Genomic DNA, 17,349 nt, shown 5'->3' with positions numbered 1-17,349 from the left:
CTGAAGAACAAAAGGATAGCAATTTGTCTGTTCCCTTTCCCCCAATAAAAATCTTTACAAGAACAACAAAAAAGAAACCAAGGTGTCATGATTTCTGTATTCCTACCACCTAGCATAGTGCCTGGGACTCCCACAGGTGCTCCATCCTTGTTCGCAGAATGACGGTTGCCGGATTCATAAAACAGCTCTGTTCACATCACCCCCCATGCAGAACTCTGCTGACATGTAACCCAGACGCCGGCCCACTCTCCACTTGGCCTGTGGAATTCTAGGACCTCTGCGACCAGGCCCCAGCCTCGCTTCCCACTCTTCTTACCCCTGTCCTCTTAAAACTCCGTTCAAAAGTGAGGGCTGGCTGACCACGCCCCTTACTCCTGTGTCTGTGCGGATACTGACTCTAGCCTAAAAGGCCCTTCCACATCTCTGCAGACTCGACACATTCTTAAAGGTCCAACTCACACGCTACCTCCTCTGTGAAACTGACAGCTCTCGTTAGGAAACACTCACCCCTCTCACTGCCTGCGGCCCTTTGCCTGAGCCTCTCTACGTTATGGCACTGAGCAGGCATCCTCCTACCAGACGGGGTGACCTTCGGTGGGCAGTGTCTATCTCTCACCTCTCTGTATCCCTACTGTACCTCACAATATGACCTTAATAAATGCTTATTGAACAAATAGATGATATTTAGTCACTGCTACAACAATATGAATAGTAACTCGTAAGCCAAACCCAAAACAAAGATGACAAAATGCAGTGGTTTTCCTGCATCAGTTTGTAAAAGAATCTCCGGGAAAACCAGTTAAAAACACAAATTGCTATGTTCTCCCTGCAGAGAGACTGGCTCAGGAGGTTGGATGGGAAGGAACCCTGAGTTCGAATTCTTATCAAGCTGACCAGGTGATTTTCAGGAAGGTCTATGGGCAACGCTGATATAGGGTGACCTGCAGCCTGCCTTTCAGATAGGAAGCCCAAAGTGAAGCCCTTTTGTCACGCACCTAACGATTTGTGTTTGAAGTCTCTGGACTTGAATGCCAAAGCCCTGAGTGCAGCAAGCAGGCCTATGAAAAGAGCCTCTTTAACAATACATTCACGGTCTGGCACCTTACGAGCTTAGGTGGCTAGAAATACGGCATCACACCCCATTCTCGGTAGTCACGATCTGCACACATTTCTTCATCTACATATCCTTGTTGAATAAACTATTTAAACTTGGATTTGCTACAAACAGTCCTTTTGCAGCCCATCTCACCGTGTGAAGCATGCTCAAGAATCAGTGCTGGAGCTCCTACCTCGGTCCCAGAGGCTGGCTCTCAGTGCTTGTTCCAGCTGCTCCTCTTCGCTCAGTCCTGCTGTGTACGCGTCGTAGTTCCTGGGGGCCTCCTCGGGGTGACCTGGCCTGCCATATGGGTAATAATCCTGAGACCCAGAGTAGCCTACGGACACAAAGCAAAGGTTACAGACAAGGCCATGGACTGTTCTTTTCTTACTTCCTATGCTGTCAGCAAAGACAATACAATGATTCGTGTCATTATTTTTAGTATATTAATAATCCTCACAATAAGAAAAGATGACAAATGGGGAATTCCTCCAGGAGGGTGGGCAATGATTGTCTTGTCACTGCTGTCCCCACAGAGCTGAACATGGGGCCGGACATGTGGGAGGCTTTATGTGACAGAGAGGAAGGTATTAATTTAGAAGATAGTCAGTGGTACCGGAGAGGAGATTGGAACGGGCTAGTCATATGAAAACAGATTCTTTCAGCTTCGAGCTGTTTAACCTTGGAGTATTTTCAGCGAAGTCCTGACTGGAGTCAGGGGCACGGTTGAAATGATAGTTGATAAAGCCTTACTGTCCAGTGGCTCCATATAACAAGAGACAGATATTTTTAACACATACACTACGGATTTCTGAGCTGGGTATGATACTTTGGGCAGTAAATAACTATGTTGAGATACACAAGCCAATGTCTCTGTAATTATAAGTCTATATCAGAGAGTATCGCTTCTATTAATAGTACTTTTAAGAAATTGGTTACTCAATAGAAGGAGAGAAGAGACAACCTGGTCATTATATAATGCTTCAGTACCTAACTTACATTACACATTAATAAAGGTCAATTGTAGAGCAATGCTCGCTTTAGCACGGTATTTCCAGTCACCTTTTCAAGTAACGTTGAGTTTACTCCTTACACTGTCTTTTTTTAAATTTTTATTTCTTTTAAAGATTTTTATTTGGGAATTGGGGGGATGGGAACAGTACTGGGAATTGGGGAAAGGGGAACAGACAAGTTGCTGTCCTTTTGTTCTTCAGTCTAGCTGTGGAGGACGTTGCTTCACTGGCCCAAGTTGGCACCATCATTGCACTCTTCCCGGGCGAGGCAGATCAGTCGCCGGCTTCTGGACGGCCGCTCACGCTGGCTGCTGGCTACACACGGTAGCCCATGGCAACCCACTGCAGCAGGGATTGCGGCCTACGCCGTCGCTGGCGACTCATAGCAGTCCAGCTCCAAGTTGAGCTGTTGTTCACCATCTTAGCTGTAGAGGGCAGTGTCACTGGCCCTCACATGTGGGATCCGAACCGGGGCCCTCTGGCATCCCAAGCCAGCTCTTAACCAATGCACCAATCAGCCGGCCCCTTACACTATCTTTAATCACCCACTTTTATGGAATTGTTTGGCAGAATTTTTTTCCCGTAGAAGATTACCAGTCTCATTCTGGTGTAATGGGAGAGAAGTAATAGTCTGTTTAATTTTTTCCCTTCTTTCCTACCCTTAGAAGATGATGTTTCAAATGTTTAGCTAACGTGTTTTTTGTTGTTGATGAAAATTCCTGCCCCTACTGTGAATCTTGTTGTGTCATGTCACCATATCAACTGACATCACAGTATATGTCTGAGTTTAAGCTTCTTATTGCTTTAATGAGAATATAGGAAAAAAACACAATCAAGCCAAAAAGAGAAACACCATAGGGTAGAATCTGGTAAACTGAGATTTTGTATTCAGGATTTTTGATAATTGGTCCTGAGGCTGTTTTAAAACTTACTTTTGTGTTGGTTATGAATAAAATGCTTTCCTAATATACAAGATTAAGAGGAAAACAGTTTATTTCTGACAAGAATTTTCAGGCACTCTAAAAATCTTTATTTCCATATAAATAATGAAATCATAATAAAACACACTAATCTACTGTCAGCTGATTATCTAATGTAATTATATGTGTTTATATAAATATTTGTAATGTATTTGTGTCTACTGGTTATGTTTTTATAGCTGTTTTATTGAGATGCAATTGACATCCTGTGCAACTCAACGATTTAAAGTGTATAACTCAGTAGCTTTTAGCATATTTCACAGAGTTGTGCCATCATGATCACAATAATTTTAGGACATTTTCATCACCCCCAAAAAGAAACCTGCAGCCTTTAGGTATCATCACTCCCATCCTTCCCAGCCCTAAGTATCCACTAATCTACTTTCTGTTTCTATAGCTATGCCAATTCTGGACAATTATACAAATTGACTCATATAATATATGATATTTTGTGTCTGGTTTATTTCATTTAGCACAATGTTTTCAAAGTTCACCCGTGTTGTAGCATGAATCAATCAGTACTTCATTCCTTTTCGTGGCCAAATAATATTCCACTGTATGAATATACCACATTTGGCTCATTCACTCATCAGCTGATAGACATCTAGGATCTTTCCACCTTTTGACTATTGTAAATAATGCTGCTATAAACATTTGTGTACAAGTTTTTGTGTGGACATTATGTTTTCCTTTCTCTTGGTGCATGCCTAGGAGTGGAATTGCTGGGTCATATGGTAACTGTTTAACCACTTGAAACTGCCAGTATATTTTCCAAAGTGGTTGCACCATTTTACATTCACACAGTAATGTGTATGGGTTCAGATTTCTCCATATGCTCACCAACACTTGTTATTGTCTTTTTAATTATAGCCATCTCAGTGGGTGTTAAGTGGTGCCTCGCTGTGGTTTTGATAACTAATTATGTTGAGCATCTTTTCCTGTGCTAACTGGTCATTTGTATATCTTTGTAGAAATGTCTATTTCGAGCCTTTGTCTACTCTTACTGATTAATACAATATTCTTGTATCTTGGTGTTATTTTGGTGAATGTCCTTAAAAGTCACAAAAATAAATGATTTAAATAAACATTAAATAAAATTATAAAGGATTTGGGGGGCTAATTCTAACAAGCTTTGCTCTAACGTAGTAAAAATTGGTGGGAATTTACTAAATACCTCCAATAACCCAACTTCCACGTTTTCCCTCACGTTTCCCATGTCAAAATATTAACATTATGATACTGAAAACTGGAGAAGGTTATAAGCAAATTTCCCAAATCCTCACAATGGCTTAGGACTGAAGTGGGATCTGGATGCAACTTTAAAGATGGATTCCCTTTCTCCAGCTGGTCTCTACTCAACAGAACTATCAGGAAACTCAGCTCCCACTGCTGTGTTCGGGAACACCCACCAGCACATTTCATATCCTGAGCGTGAAGGACGTGGTGGCACTGCTACAAATCTTGCTTTCTATACTTCTCACCCCCACCCCCCAAAAAAAGACAACTTTCATATATGGGCAAGTGGTCAAAACACAATCAATACGTCTACTTCACAAAGAACAAAAGCGAGGGGCAACCATTCCAAGACGTAATAGAATATTTATGGATAAGTGACTGAGTACCATGGGACACTTCAGCAATCCTTGAACACAGACTGCCCAATTCCCTCAGAGTGCCAATTATTTTATTGTAACAACAACAAAAAAAGAATATTGGGTACTTTCCCATATGGTTCATTACCACTTTCAAACCCCTGTGCAAAGTCGTTCTGTTACAGAAGGTCTAAGCAGCCCTTGTATCTACCATCTTCGAATATGTTCAGCTAATCTGAAATCCAAATAACCCAAAAGCTCCGAATACTTGTCTAGACAGATACCAGAAATACCACATACATCTATAGAGTTGTAACTTCCAGGTAAATTTGCTACGAGTTAAGGCAACGTTTTTTTTGTATAGAATAACATTTTTCTTCATGTTATTTCTGAAAACACAACAACAACCCAGCAGTGCCTTAATGAAATAAAGTTTACAACTCTAAACATCTGAATATTATAAAATCTAATTTGGTACTTGTCAGACAAAACATGGGGTGAGAGAAAGACAAAGTTTTAGTGCCTTAAGTCAAAAAGACTTTTGTGGTTAAAGGTTCTATATCATTAGTCATAAATCATCAACAAGACCAAAAATCCCATCCAGATCTACTATAATGAGAACAGGTCTCCTAGGACCAAACATTTTCTACAGCTGTTCCGCTGGCCCAATCAGATATTTTTAAATCTTCAGAATAAACATGGCTGGGAAAAGCTAACAATCAAACAGTTAAGATAAGTAAGTCTAAATTATGTCCTGCGATGAATGCTAGTTTAATATTCTTTTGTAGCTATATATTTTGGCTCTGTAGTAAAAGAAATTCTGGTTATCATTATTCTATTAACTACTCCATCTGTTCCTTATACACATACCAGGACTTCATGGCAAAAGAGATCAAGAAACACTACCAAGATTAGAAAAATTGGGAACAGCTTTTTAAACATTCATGAGGTTCTTTGACCTATAAAGACTTTTCCGGCTAAGGACAGCCATATTAAGAATAAATCATTATTTGTAAGAGATACATATGCTCTCATAAAAGTTCCCTAGATGACCATTAGCGTGGCCACCTGGTCTTCTGTAGCTCTGCCTTTGAAGAAATCCAATCACTTCAGAGGAAGGAATATAAATATGGTAATCTTACAGGGGATAAGAAAGAAAGGTAAAAGGGGCTTTTATTTTGCCTTTAATTCCAGGCTCTGTGTGTCTGCTGTGCTTATGCCTCTTGCATATGAAGGAAGAAAGGAGCAGGTTTCCCCCTCCCACCTTTTTTAAAAAAAATAAATGCAAAGAAAAAAAAAAGAGGGTGGGGGAAGGAAATACAATAAGGGGACTGGTCCAGTTTTGTAAGGTTAAATGAGCAGAATGCCCATCGCATACCCTTGTCCAATAGAAAAAGCAGGAGCTGGGAATCAGTGACTTGCATTTTTAATCCTAGTTCCATCACTTAACAATCTGCATGATGTTAGCCAAATTATTTAACATTTCTAAACCTCAACTTCCCCGCTGTCACACAAGACATTAGGGCTAGGTAATCTATGAAAGTTTAAGCCGTGTCTGCACACAAGTATGTTATTATTCTCCCTCTGCAGAGGAACATCCCTGTTTCTTTGGGGAATTTCAAAAAATGAACCAGGACAGAAGCCCATTTTCCTCTAGCAACTTCAAGGTGTGAGAGGCCACGTCCCCTGTCCAGTGGAGAGAATAAAGCCAACAGGAAGAGAGAAATAACCATGGGAGATAGGACCACAGTGGTCATCCCATCCAACCCATCTCTTCCTAGTCACAAAGGCCAATAAAGCTCTTGTTATACTTAAGTCAGTGTAACCTGTTCCCCAGAGCCAACAACCAAAAGGACCCAATGCTCTTTCAAATACCTATACAGTTGACCTTTGAACGATGAGGAGGTTAGGGGCTGTGACCTCCCTCGCGCAGTCGAAAATCTGTAAGTAACTTTTGATTCCCCCAAAAACTTACTCACAGCTTACTGTTGACTGGCAATCTTACCAATAACACCAACAGTCAATTAACACGTATTTTGTATGTTATATGTATTATACACTGCATTCTTGCAATAAAGTTGGAGAAAAGGAAATATTATTAAGAAAATCATCAGGAAGAGAGAACACATTTATAGTACTGTACATATTTATTGTAAAAATCCACGTATAAGGGGACCTGTGCAGCCCAAGCCTGTGTTATTCAAGAGTCAATTGTATTTGTGAGCTTTGTCCACAACCCATCATCACACCTCCTCTCTTCAGGTGAGTCCAGACACAGCAGCAGGTGAGCTGACCGTGTCCAGCAACTGTTCCTCTCCTGCAGCACGACCACATTTCCAGGACTGTAAGCATCCACCTCACTAGCTCTGGAAACCTCAGAAAGGAAGCCTCTTCTTGGGGGCAATGACAGTCTTCACTTCGGTGGTCCCCAAGCCTAGGTAACCCCAATCATATAAGCCTATGACTTTTGTTACTGATCCCATCAGAATCACCTAGCAAGCTTTAAAAGAAAGAGAAAAAATTTATCCTTATTTTGATTTAGTTGGTCTGGGGTGAATTCCAGGCATGGAGAAGTTATAAAAGCTCCTCAGGTGATTCACATAGACAGACAGGATTGATAACCATAACCCCAGTCTTTAGAACGACATCAAAAACATAGCTTGAATGTAACTCCAATAGTATCGCCCTACTGATGAAATCCTTCAGCGGCACCCCAGCCCATTCTGGATAATTAATTCCAAACAGGCCTTTTCATAAAGGGCCCTTTCCTCTCATTGAGCTCCTTAACTTCCACGCATTCATCAAGACCCAGCACCCCACTTCCTGCGGGGGAGCCTCAAGTAACTGCAACCCTACCCCTCCCTCCCAGGCTGAGCACAGAGTGCCCTACATGACAACTGCTTGATTGGACTCCGGCTTCTGCCAGGAAGGAGTAACTGAGGTGGGACTAGCCCTCCCGCAATAACCAGGGAGAAGACTGGAGAACATATAAGAAACAAATGTTTCCAGACGTTGGATCCCAGGCAGTACAGGATTTTGAACCTTGAGAGAAAGAAAGGAAAGGAAAGGAGCCTGGAGGCGCCTTCCGGGCGGTGGTGCCGGGATGGGGAAGACAAACAGATGCAGCCAGCTCCCTGACTGAGTTGGACTCTGCAAGGCAGAGGACAGCACAGGAGAAAACGATGTGGACAGCAGAGAAACCCCCAGAAATCGGCACGGCGTCGCCTGGAGATTTTGCTGAATATGAAGCCATGTGTGCACAAGTGAAATTCCATGACAGCAGGCAAAGAATGGCCAAGACCTATAAGCTAACCAGTTCCCAGAGCTAAGGCAGGGCTGGGAGACCTCTGCATTTCACCTGCCTGAGCACAGAGTCCTTGCTGAACAAATGGCATTCAGGTGCGAGCCCAGGAAAGTAGCGCCTCAGCAGCAGTACACACTTAACCCTAGGGTAAAAGTTATTTTACATCCACTGGAAAGAAGTTAAAAACAGGCCCCAGAAGGATCAAACAAATCAAGAAACGGAACTGTGTTACACCAGAACAAAGTCTAGTTTTCTTTAAAAGAAGATAAAACCTAGAATTCAACACCACAAAAGCCATAATGGCTGGCATCCAATCACATCTTCCCAGATAAGCAAAAAGTATAACCCACAACCAAGAGGAAAGTCAGTCCAATGAAGCAGATGCTATCTATCTATCTATCAATCCATCGATCGATGGATCGATCTATCTAGAGAACAGAATTAGCAGTCAGGGGCTTTAAGGCAGCTATCATCACTATGCTCCTGATTTAAAGAAAAACATGACTATAATGAGGAGAAAAATGGAGGCTATAAGCCAGGGGTCAAAAAGCTACAACTTACGGTCCAAATCCACTGCACTGCCTCCTTTTTGCTGATAAGGCTTTCTTTATTGGAACACAGCTAAACCCATTTCTTTGTGAATTGTCTATGGCTGCTTTCATGCTACAATGACAGGCTGACTAGTTGGGACAGAGCCCATATGGCCAACAAAGCCCTTAGAATCTAAAACATTAGCTCTCTGGCCCTTTGCATAAAAGATTGCAGATCCCAGAACTAAGCTATAGCGATTCTCAGTTGGCACAACGATAAAAGACACCCAGTGCTTCCATAGCCTCCGGTGTCTCGAACACCTGTCAGCTGGTCCTGGTCCAGGATGCAGTGCCGCCTCCCCAGGCTGGAAGGTAAGGGCCGTAGCCTAAAACAGGGCTGATGCTTGAACAGGAAGTCCTTTCTGCCTGTTCACACAGACGTCGAGAACATCACGTGGTATTAACTATGAGAGGGATTCCTGTTTTAGCCTCTTGGGATAAGCATGGTTCTTCCTGAATACATAGTGGGGGTGGCCTAGGGAGAACTGTGTGTCTGAAACTAACTTCTAACACTTAGTCAGCAAAGCGTTTCCTTAGGCTTAGAATAAAGGGAAACTAGGTCTAGTACGAATCTAACACGTCTGAGAGGCCTGACACTAATCATACAGTATTTTCATGACAGAGTTATCTCCTTTCCTGGCCTTCTCTACCAACCCACCCAAATACGCTCCCTACGCTACGCTTCCATCTAGCTGTCAGGCACGTTAGAAGCACAATTACAATACATAATGTGTGAACTACTCTACAACAGCATAAGTTAGCAGTGACCTTAAAGTGCTCTACAGCGGCGAAGGTTACAATTTTTTAATTTATTAAATGAAATAAAGTGCTTACCTGAATTATTAAAGTAGTACTGCTGTCGTGGGTAACCAATATTGGAGGAAAAAAAGCCTAAAGATGAAGGAAAAACACATTTTAATTGCAGCCATAAGGCTCTCCCCCACCCCCCAGTTTTACTGAAGTATGATTGACAAGTAAAAATTGTATATATTTAGGTTGTACAACGTGGTTCTTTAAAAGCCGTACATGTGAAGATTTAATATACATATACATTATAAAATTATTACAACAATCAAGTTAATTAACACATCCATCACCTCACAGTTGACATCTTTGTGTATGTGTGAGAATTCTTAAGGTCTCCTCTCTCAGTTAATTTCAAGTATATAATACAGTATTAACTACAGTCAGAATGCTACAGACCAGATCTCCAGAACCCACTTGTCTTATAACTAGAAGTTTGTACCATTTAACCAACATCGCCCCATTTCCCCTAGGGGTTCTACTCTCTGGTTCTATGAGTTTGACTTTTTTAGATTCTACATATAAGTAAGATCATACAGTATTTGTCCTTCTCTTCCTGGTTTATTTCACTTAGCATAATGTCTAGGTTCATCTACTTCGTTGCAAATAGCAGGATTTCCTTCTTTTTGTGGCTGAATAATATTCCATCGTGTGTGTGTGTGTGTGTGTGTGTGTGTGTGTGTGTGTGTCTATGGGTATATATCATATTTCCTTGCTCCATTCATCCATCAACAGACACTCAGGTTGTTTCCACGTCTTGGCTCTTGTGAACAACACTGTAATGAACATGGGGGTGCAGGCGTCTCTTGGAGACACTGATTTCATTGCCTTTGGATATACTCGTATGCTGAGAAGTGGAATTGCTGGATCATATGGCAGTTCTAGTTTTAATTTTTTTGAAGAACCTCCTTTCTCTTTTTCCACAATGGTTGCACCCATTTACATCCCCACCAACAGGGTCCCAGGGTTCCCTTTTCTCCACATCCTCACCAACACTCATTATCTCTTGTCTTTTTGAAAATAGCCATCGCAGCACTTCCTGATTTCAAACTATTACAAAACTAAACAAATCAAAACAGCATGGGACTGGCATAAAAGCAGACACATGGACCAATGGAATAGAATAGCCACAAGGTTTTAACTGCTAATCGTTCCAACAACTGGGAGGTTCTTTATAACAAAGTTTAAGGTCATTTCAAATGACTTCTAAACAATTGTTAAAATAAACTCTCTTTGGTTTGGGGTTAGCCCCAAAGGGAAAAGAACGTGTGGGGAACAATGAAACCGCAGCTTACACTCTCTGAAGTTCCTTAAAGGTTCCTGTTGACATCAGGTGGTCTTTGCTCAAAGGTACCACGCTTGAGCTTGGAGGCCTCTGTCCAAATGGGGATGCTCTGGCTACCCACAGAACGTGTGCCCAACAAGACTGTTAGGAGAGCCATGCGCCTCACTCCTCCCAGGGGACTTTCCCCTTAAAAGGGCGGCAGGACAAGCACTACCCAACAAACGGACCAAGGGAGGGGTCGCGGGCACGCGTGTGTGAGGCTCCTGTTCCAGGAGCGAGCAGGCAGCGGCCCTCACGGGCTTCGTTATTTTCCATGGGGCTCCTGGGTCACCTCCATTCTCAGATCATTCTAGAGCTTTCTCTGGTGTCACCAGCGAAAAAGGCACAGAGAGTGCAGGCTATTTGTAAATAGCACTGAATGCTTGTTTCAACTTTTAGTATTTAATTTTCTACGGTATTATTAATATTTTGAAAATAGAATGATGTAAAAATAAGTCTCCAGGGAAAAGAGGCACGGTTTTAGGATGGAAATCTCAGATTTTAAATATTATAATTGTGAGGAAAATCCTCTTTAAAACCCAAATACTTGCCTAAATTGTTGTAATATTGCTGCAGAAAGCTTTACTAACCACTTAATCTTCAGACACACATAGAAAAATGAGACAAAACATTCAACTCCCGATAATCATTTCTTTTCCTTTATCAGCACTGACAGCATTTGGGCAACAACACTCACCACTCAATTTCCGTGATTAAGTTGTATCAGAAACACAATACATCTGGAATTTTCAATAAACGAAGCTCCCATGGCCTCCTCTAAGCATATACACTGGAAAGGCCGTAATAAGCAAATATGGGGAATTGGGATTCTGCTTAGATGAGGCCTAGCCCGTAAAAATCACCCGAAAGTGAATACGACCTGCTAATGAAGGTAAAAGTACAGTGCCTGGAAAGCTTTCGAGTATCGTGAATATCCCATGGTTCTCAAGAATACCAGTCATCGGCACAAACGGTGAAAACAAATTATTTATGGTTCAAGAAAAGGTAAAATAGTCTCAGGAGATTTCCCATGAATAAAAGATGAAATATTCGAATGCATACGGTCTATAAAACAAGTGTTTGCGAAGTAGTTTCCTTATAATTCAAAACCAGTATAGATTTTAAATTGAGGTCTAAAAAATTTATATATTTCTAAATAAAGTAAAAGTATTTTTATTGAGTATGAATTTGAAGGAAACGAAAAGCAAAACAAAACCAAACAAAAATTAAAAAGCAGGAGCCAAGCTTTAAGCAATAACAGACTTGGTTTGGCCATGCATGAATATAGGTCTCTCCCGCCAAGGGCCTAGTGGTCATTCTAATTTCTTTAAAATACTGGCCTTGAACTTCAGTACAGATTTTTCTGTTTTAACTTTGCCTTGCATATATGTCAATTCATGGAATATTAGAGAATAATGCATCATTTTAAATTCACTTTAGTTCTCTGCATTTTCACGGAAATCGTGGTTTTCCTTGAGGAGCATTAATGCTGAGGGTATACATACATACATACATACCGGGATTTGTCCCCTAAGTGGGCCTCAGGTTTAAAATTTGGGTCTGCAGCCCCCTTGGAACAGTGTGAAGACCTGCACCAGCTGTTTTACCTCTTGGTTTGAAAAGAGATGATTAGGGGATTCCTAAGCGGAACCACAGGGTAACTTGGGGTTGTTTCTGTTCCCGTTAAAATTAAGATGAACTTCCACGCTGTTGTCATGCCCAAGGTGTTTTGTTCTGTACCTGCACATGTTTCCATGATTTTCTTCAGAGGCCCGAGAGTGTACAGGAGTCCGACAAGAATCCCGGCCAGATGCCCGGCGAAGGAAGTCCTAGGAGAGACGGGGAGCCCCTGTGAGTGTTTGTTCTGCTGCTGATTAGAGAGGCATTCTGTCTTCCCACTAGCCCAGTGCATGTCAATTAGTCACAGTCTGCAGGCTTTGTTCCACATCACGTCTTTTATGCTGAGCAGCATTCAACTCAGTCCAAAGAACAACATTTCCTACCTTAAGAAAAAAGGACAATGAATAACCACCACCACATGTTTAAAATGCCGTATCCCTCCTTGAGCAAGAGAAGAGGTCTGGCTCCTTCGGGGCAGTGGAAGCATTTTGTCAGGGCAACCCGTTATGTTTCTTCTAGTTTTTCTCTGTGGCTCTTATCACAAAACATAAATGGCATCAGTTTATCCAGCCATTGTGAGAACGGTATCCATCTGTGTTCACAGCAGAGCAGATAACTGCATTTTTATACATCACTGACTAGCGAAGCAGAGAGCCAGGGAAACTCAGCAGCAGAGACCAAGCTGTCCACCCGCCCCGCAAAGTCGCTACCCTCTAAAGTCATCTTCATATGAATCTTTCATTCGCTATTCAAAAAGAAACAAAAACGTAAACTTCAAGCTTGAAATATGAGTTAGGGCATTAAATTGGTTACACTCTTCTTAAAATAGCATCTAAGACTGGTAATAACTTATACATATAAATACAAGGAAAGCCCCGGCTAAGTATATGTTGAATATATATATGAAATACTGCCATTTGCGACAACATGGATGGATCTTGAGATTATCATGTTAAACAAAATAAGTCAGACAGAAGAAGTAGAGAATCATATGATTTCACTAATATGTGGAATACAAATCTGAAAGTAACACATGAACAAGGCAAACAAACAAAAACTCATAGACACAGACAACAGTTTAGTGGTTACCAGAGGGTAAGGGAGGAGGGAAGGTGGTAGATGAGGGTAAAGGGGGTCAAATATACAGTGACAGAAGGAGATTTTACTTTGGGCGGGGAACACACAATGCAATATATAAATGCTGTATTATAGAATTGTATACTTCAAACCTATATCATTTTATTAACCAACATTACCCCAATAAATTTAATTTTTAAAATCTCAATAAAGTGGAACATTTTCTAGCTGAGTACAAATTACCAAAATAGAATCAATTACAGGAAACCTGACTAGATCAAGGATTAACTTTTGCTCAACTAATCAATAAGAAAAAGATATTACATTTAAAATAATGTCTTAAAGACAAATTTGTTGACAGATTAACAAGAATTTTAAAAGGACAATAATATTTCCTTTTGGTGAGTTTGGGGAGGCAAATACTCTCATATACAGTTGATCATAAAAAGAGTTCCTAATTAATAAAAAAAAATGTATGTTGAATGAGTAAAAAAACTCATCCAGCAGGTCCCCCTGCTCGCCCCCTGACAGCTGTTGCTGTCACTACATCTCACGCACTGCCCTCAGTTGCTCTCTTAAAACAGAGGGCCAGTCATGTCATTGCCATTCTGTGAAGCTCACTGGCTACTCTGCCCACAGAAGGCTCTGGCCTACAGCCCAGGCCCTCCAACACTTGGCCTTGACCATCCATGCCCTCCACCCTCATCACCAGCTAAACCCAGCCCCCACCCGTACCCCACACCCAGACCCTCTAAGCCAGAGGTTCTCAACCTGTGGGTCGCGACCCCTTTGGGGGTCGAACGACCCTTTCACAGGGGTCGCCGGGTACTCGTATGTGGGCGTATCTGCATGTGGGCCTGGAGATGGATAGAGGAGCAGTGTCTCAGTTCCTAAGACCATCGAAAATATGTGTTTTCCGATGGTCTTAGGCGACCCCTGTGAAAGGTTGAGAACCGCTGCTCTAAGCGCTCACAGGAGATCACAAGGCTAAGCTGAACAGCACCCCAATCATAAAAATTAGGCCCCAGTTGAAGAATTACTCCTTTCCACCGCCTCTGCCTTCATTCTAGCATGGATCCAGCCTTCTGGGCAGCAAAGTGTTTACATGTTTTCCTGTCTGCCTGTCTGTCTGTCTCTCTTACAAACTCCCTGAGCACAGTCTTATTCATCCGTTATGCTAAACTAGAAGCTAAAAAAAAAGGTCCTGTGTATGAACACATTTCTATGACTTGGGGAAATGACGCCTCACTCCAGGAGGCGGACGACTGAAAGTTATCAAGGAGCCCACGGAAACTCCAGGAGCACCACCATTTTTGTGGCTTATGCAAATCTCTTCCGCACACCTAGGACAGTGCCTGGCACAGGACAGACACTCGAGTATGTGCTGAATGAATGATGTGAATGAGCTGGGGTGGTTTCATCAAGAGCACCAGGATGCAAATTAAAACCACTACATCTTCAACCTAGAGCGTTCGTTGAGCCATGGCAGTGATGGGGCCGAGGGGGTGACTTTCAGTCACAGACACTAAGACCTAGAATCAAAACCAATACCCATCGCCCACCACAGCCACAACCAACAGGGGAAAGGGGTCCTGGACCACAGACGAGGTCGCGACAGGTAATTCTCATTGTCTCAGGGCTAGTGAAAGACTTATGGGCTCTCAGGAAAAAGAGGCAGCAACGGAACCCTTCAGAGAAAAAGAAGAAAGGAAGCACTCTGCAGACAGGACAGCACAGCTGCTTGTTCCCATCAGCCAGTTCAGTTACGCTATTGGCCACACAAGTCCCCCATGTACCACATGCGCGGAAGGTCACACCCCCACCCACACCCACACAATCTACCTCACTGTATGTGTAACCTGATAATAAAAATACGGGATGAAACACTTGGTTTCCCATTTTAAGGGAAGAACAGCATGAACAGTGCTTTTCTTTAGCTTTTCAACAAAAAAATTGTGCTTATTTTATTCTACTTTTAGGCTGAATAATACTCTCCAACTAGTTCTAGGAATGGCAGAGAAAGTAGTAGTTTGAGGGATACAAAGAAGAGGCCAGAATCCATTTTTTTAAAATAGTAACCTCAATTTAACTGAAAAAAATAAAGTAACATCAATATTTTAAAAACTCTGTAAGCCAATCTTTATGGTGAATCATATAGTTATAAAATACCATGGGGAAAAAATTTCAATTTAAAACCCCAACTATTTAAACAGTCATTCTTGAATTTCATTTACAATTTAGAGTATAACACAGTTAAGTAAATTTCTTATCTCGCTAAATGGGTTTGTAAAGTTTGAGTTGTAATCTAATTGGTCCTAATATAATTGCAAAAAACTAAGGCAGGGAGGCTGGCCGACCAGAGTCTAGCGTGCATTTTCCTCCAATATTCAGCACTGTCCACAAAAGTCCTGTCTCAAAACTCTAGCTCTTATTATTTCACTTTAGCATTTAAAAAAAAATAGGAAGAGATTATCATCTTATTTAACCACAACTGAAAATCTCTCAATATTACATGCAAAAAGGGGGGGTGGGGTGGGAGGATTCCACCAATGAAAAGAGGAAACCCGCTCATTTTAACTTTCTCCATGCTGTTGGTAACGACATGACACAGGACTTCCCTTCCCGCTCTGAGATTCCCTTCACCCTTGTCCCGAGGGAGGAAACGGAAACAGACTGGGAACTGTCTTCTCCCCAGCAGCACTGGGATGAGGGCACCTGATCCCCAGCCCTGGGGAGTGCTGGCAGCCACTAGGAGGTCCTGGACTGGGGGGGAGAAGTCTGAGGGCTTTAACCAGTGGCTGGGCTCTACCTTCAACCATGAGCGCCTTAGAAACAGATTGTGTTACTACGATCCTAATTATACATGCAAAACAGGCATTTCTGACGTTTGAGGTACCGGAGGAAGCATAGCCTTCACAGCAGCCCTCCTGAAGGCGTGTTCTTCGTTCTGCCTGGAGGGTGACACCCCAAGCGACAGGCAGGGAAAACCGTCCTCTTAGCAACAGCTTCCTCTTGACCTTGCTAGGCCTTCAGCTAGGACTGAGGAACTGATATGGCCTGCCACCCTCTAGCCTGAATCAAAGTAATTGCTCTGCCACACGACCGACCACCACATTCAACTCTACATCCATGACCACACCTAGTGCAGTAAATGGCCTGACACGAGTGCTCAACAACTAACTGAACGAGTAGAGAAGTGGAATTAAAATCACACACAAAAGGCACATATCTAACATACATTACAATTGTATTATAAAAACACAAGTTGCACATGGTCAGTTAATAGTTGGTTTAGTATCAAATTTCAACTGGGAAAGATAATACTTGAACATAACCGCCCACTTGGACAACATATGACATATGTGCTCAACCAACAAAACAATAGCATTGTTATAGTCTGAAATTGGTCACTTAAAAGCTTTGTCTCTTCTGATAGCTCCATAGTGACTCCCTTTAGAAAATCACAACAGAGATAATCAAATACTAACGGTGATGGAGAATAACATCACAGGGGCCAGATGCATTACTGCTTTGTACAGCTACACAAGTTGTGCACTGCACAGGCTACAATGAGAAGAAAAGTTTGTCCAGGGCTTCAATGGTTCCACAAATATTGAACAGATACAATATTCAAATTTAGGTCATCATATTTCAACTTCACAGCAAGTTAAGTATCAACGTAATTTCATTTTAATACAGGACAATACCTTAATCCGGGAGTTCTTAAACTTGTTCAGGTTCTAAGCCCCTTTAAATGTCTGATGAAAGCCAAGAATCATATCTGCAGAAATACTACACATACACAAACTATGTCACTTCTAATTTTAGGAAGTTCGTAGATGGCTTGAGTTCCATTCCATCCATGGACCTCCTGTTAAAAATCTTTGCCTGAAGTGAAAATCGTCATCACAGACAGAAGAATTTCAGATATCAGCACCAATTTTGAGCA

The 17,349-nt window shown here is 41.9% G+C and overlaps 1 protein-coding gene across 2 annotated transcripts in view; it reads right to left on the bottom strand.

Annotated features, from left to right (window-relative positions):
- Nucleotides 1-17,349, bottom strand: part of RHBDD1 (rhomboid domain containing 1) — a 136,203-nt gene that overhangs the window by 57,041 nt on the left and 61,813 nt on the right. For both annotated transcript variants that reach the window (XM_019668064.1, XM_019668065.1), the window contains exons 4-6: nucleotides 12,444-12,532; nucleotides 9,410-9,466; nucleotides 1,290-1,433 (exon numbers count right to left, since the gene is read on the bottom strand). In XM_019668064.1, the coding sequence (XP_019523609.1) occupies nucleotides 1,290-1,433; nucleotides 9,410-9,466; nucleotides 12,444-12,532 (290 nt within the window). The remainder of the gene's footprint in view (nucleotides 1-1,289; nucleotides 1,434-9,409; nucleotides 9,467-12,443; nucleotides 12,533-17,349) is intronic.

Source organism: Hipposideros armiger, unplaced genomic scaffold, assembly GCF_001890085.2.
Source record: "Hipposideros armiger isolate ML-2016 unplaced genomic scaffold, ASM189008v1 scaffold_514, whole genome shotgun sequence".
NCBI classification, from domain to species: domain Eukaryota; kingdom Metazoa; phylum Chordata; class Mammalia; order Chiroptera; family Hipposideridae; genus Hipposideros; species Hipposideros armiger.
This window is presented reverse-complemented; position numbering and strand designations above follow the sequence as displayed.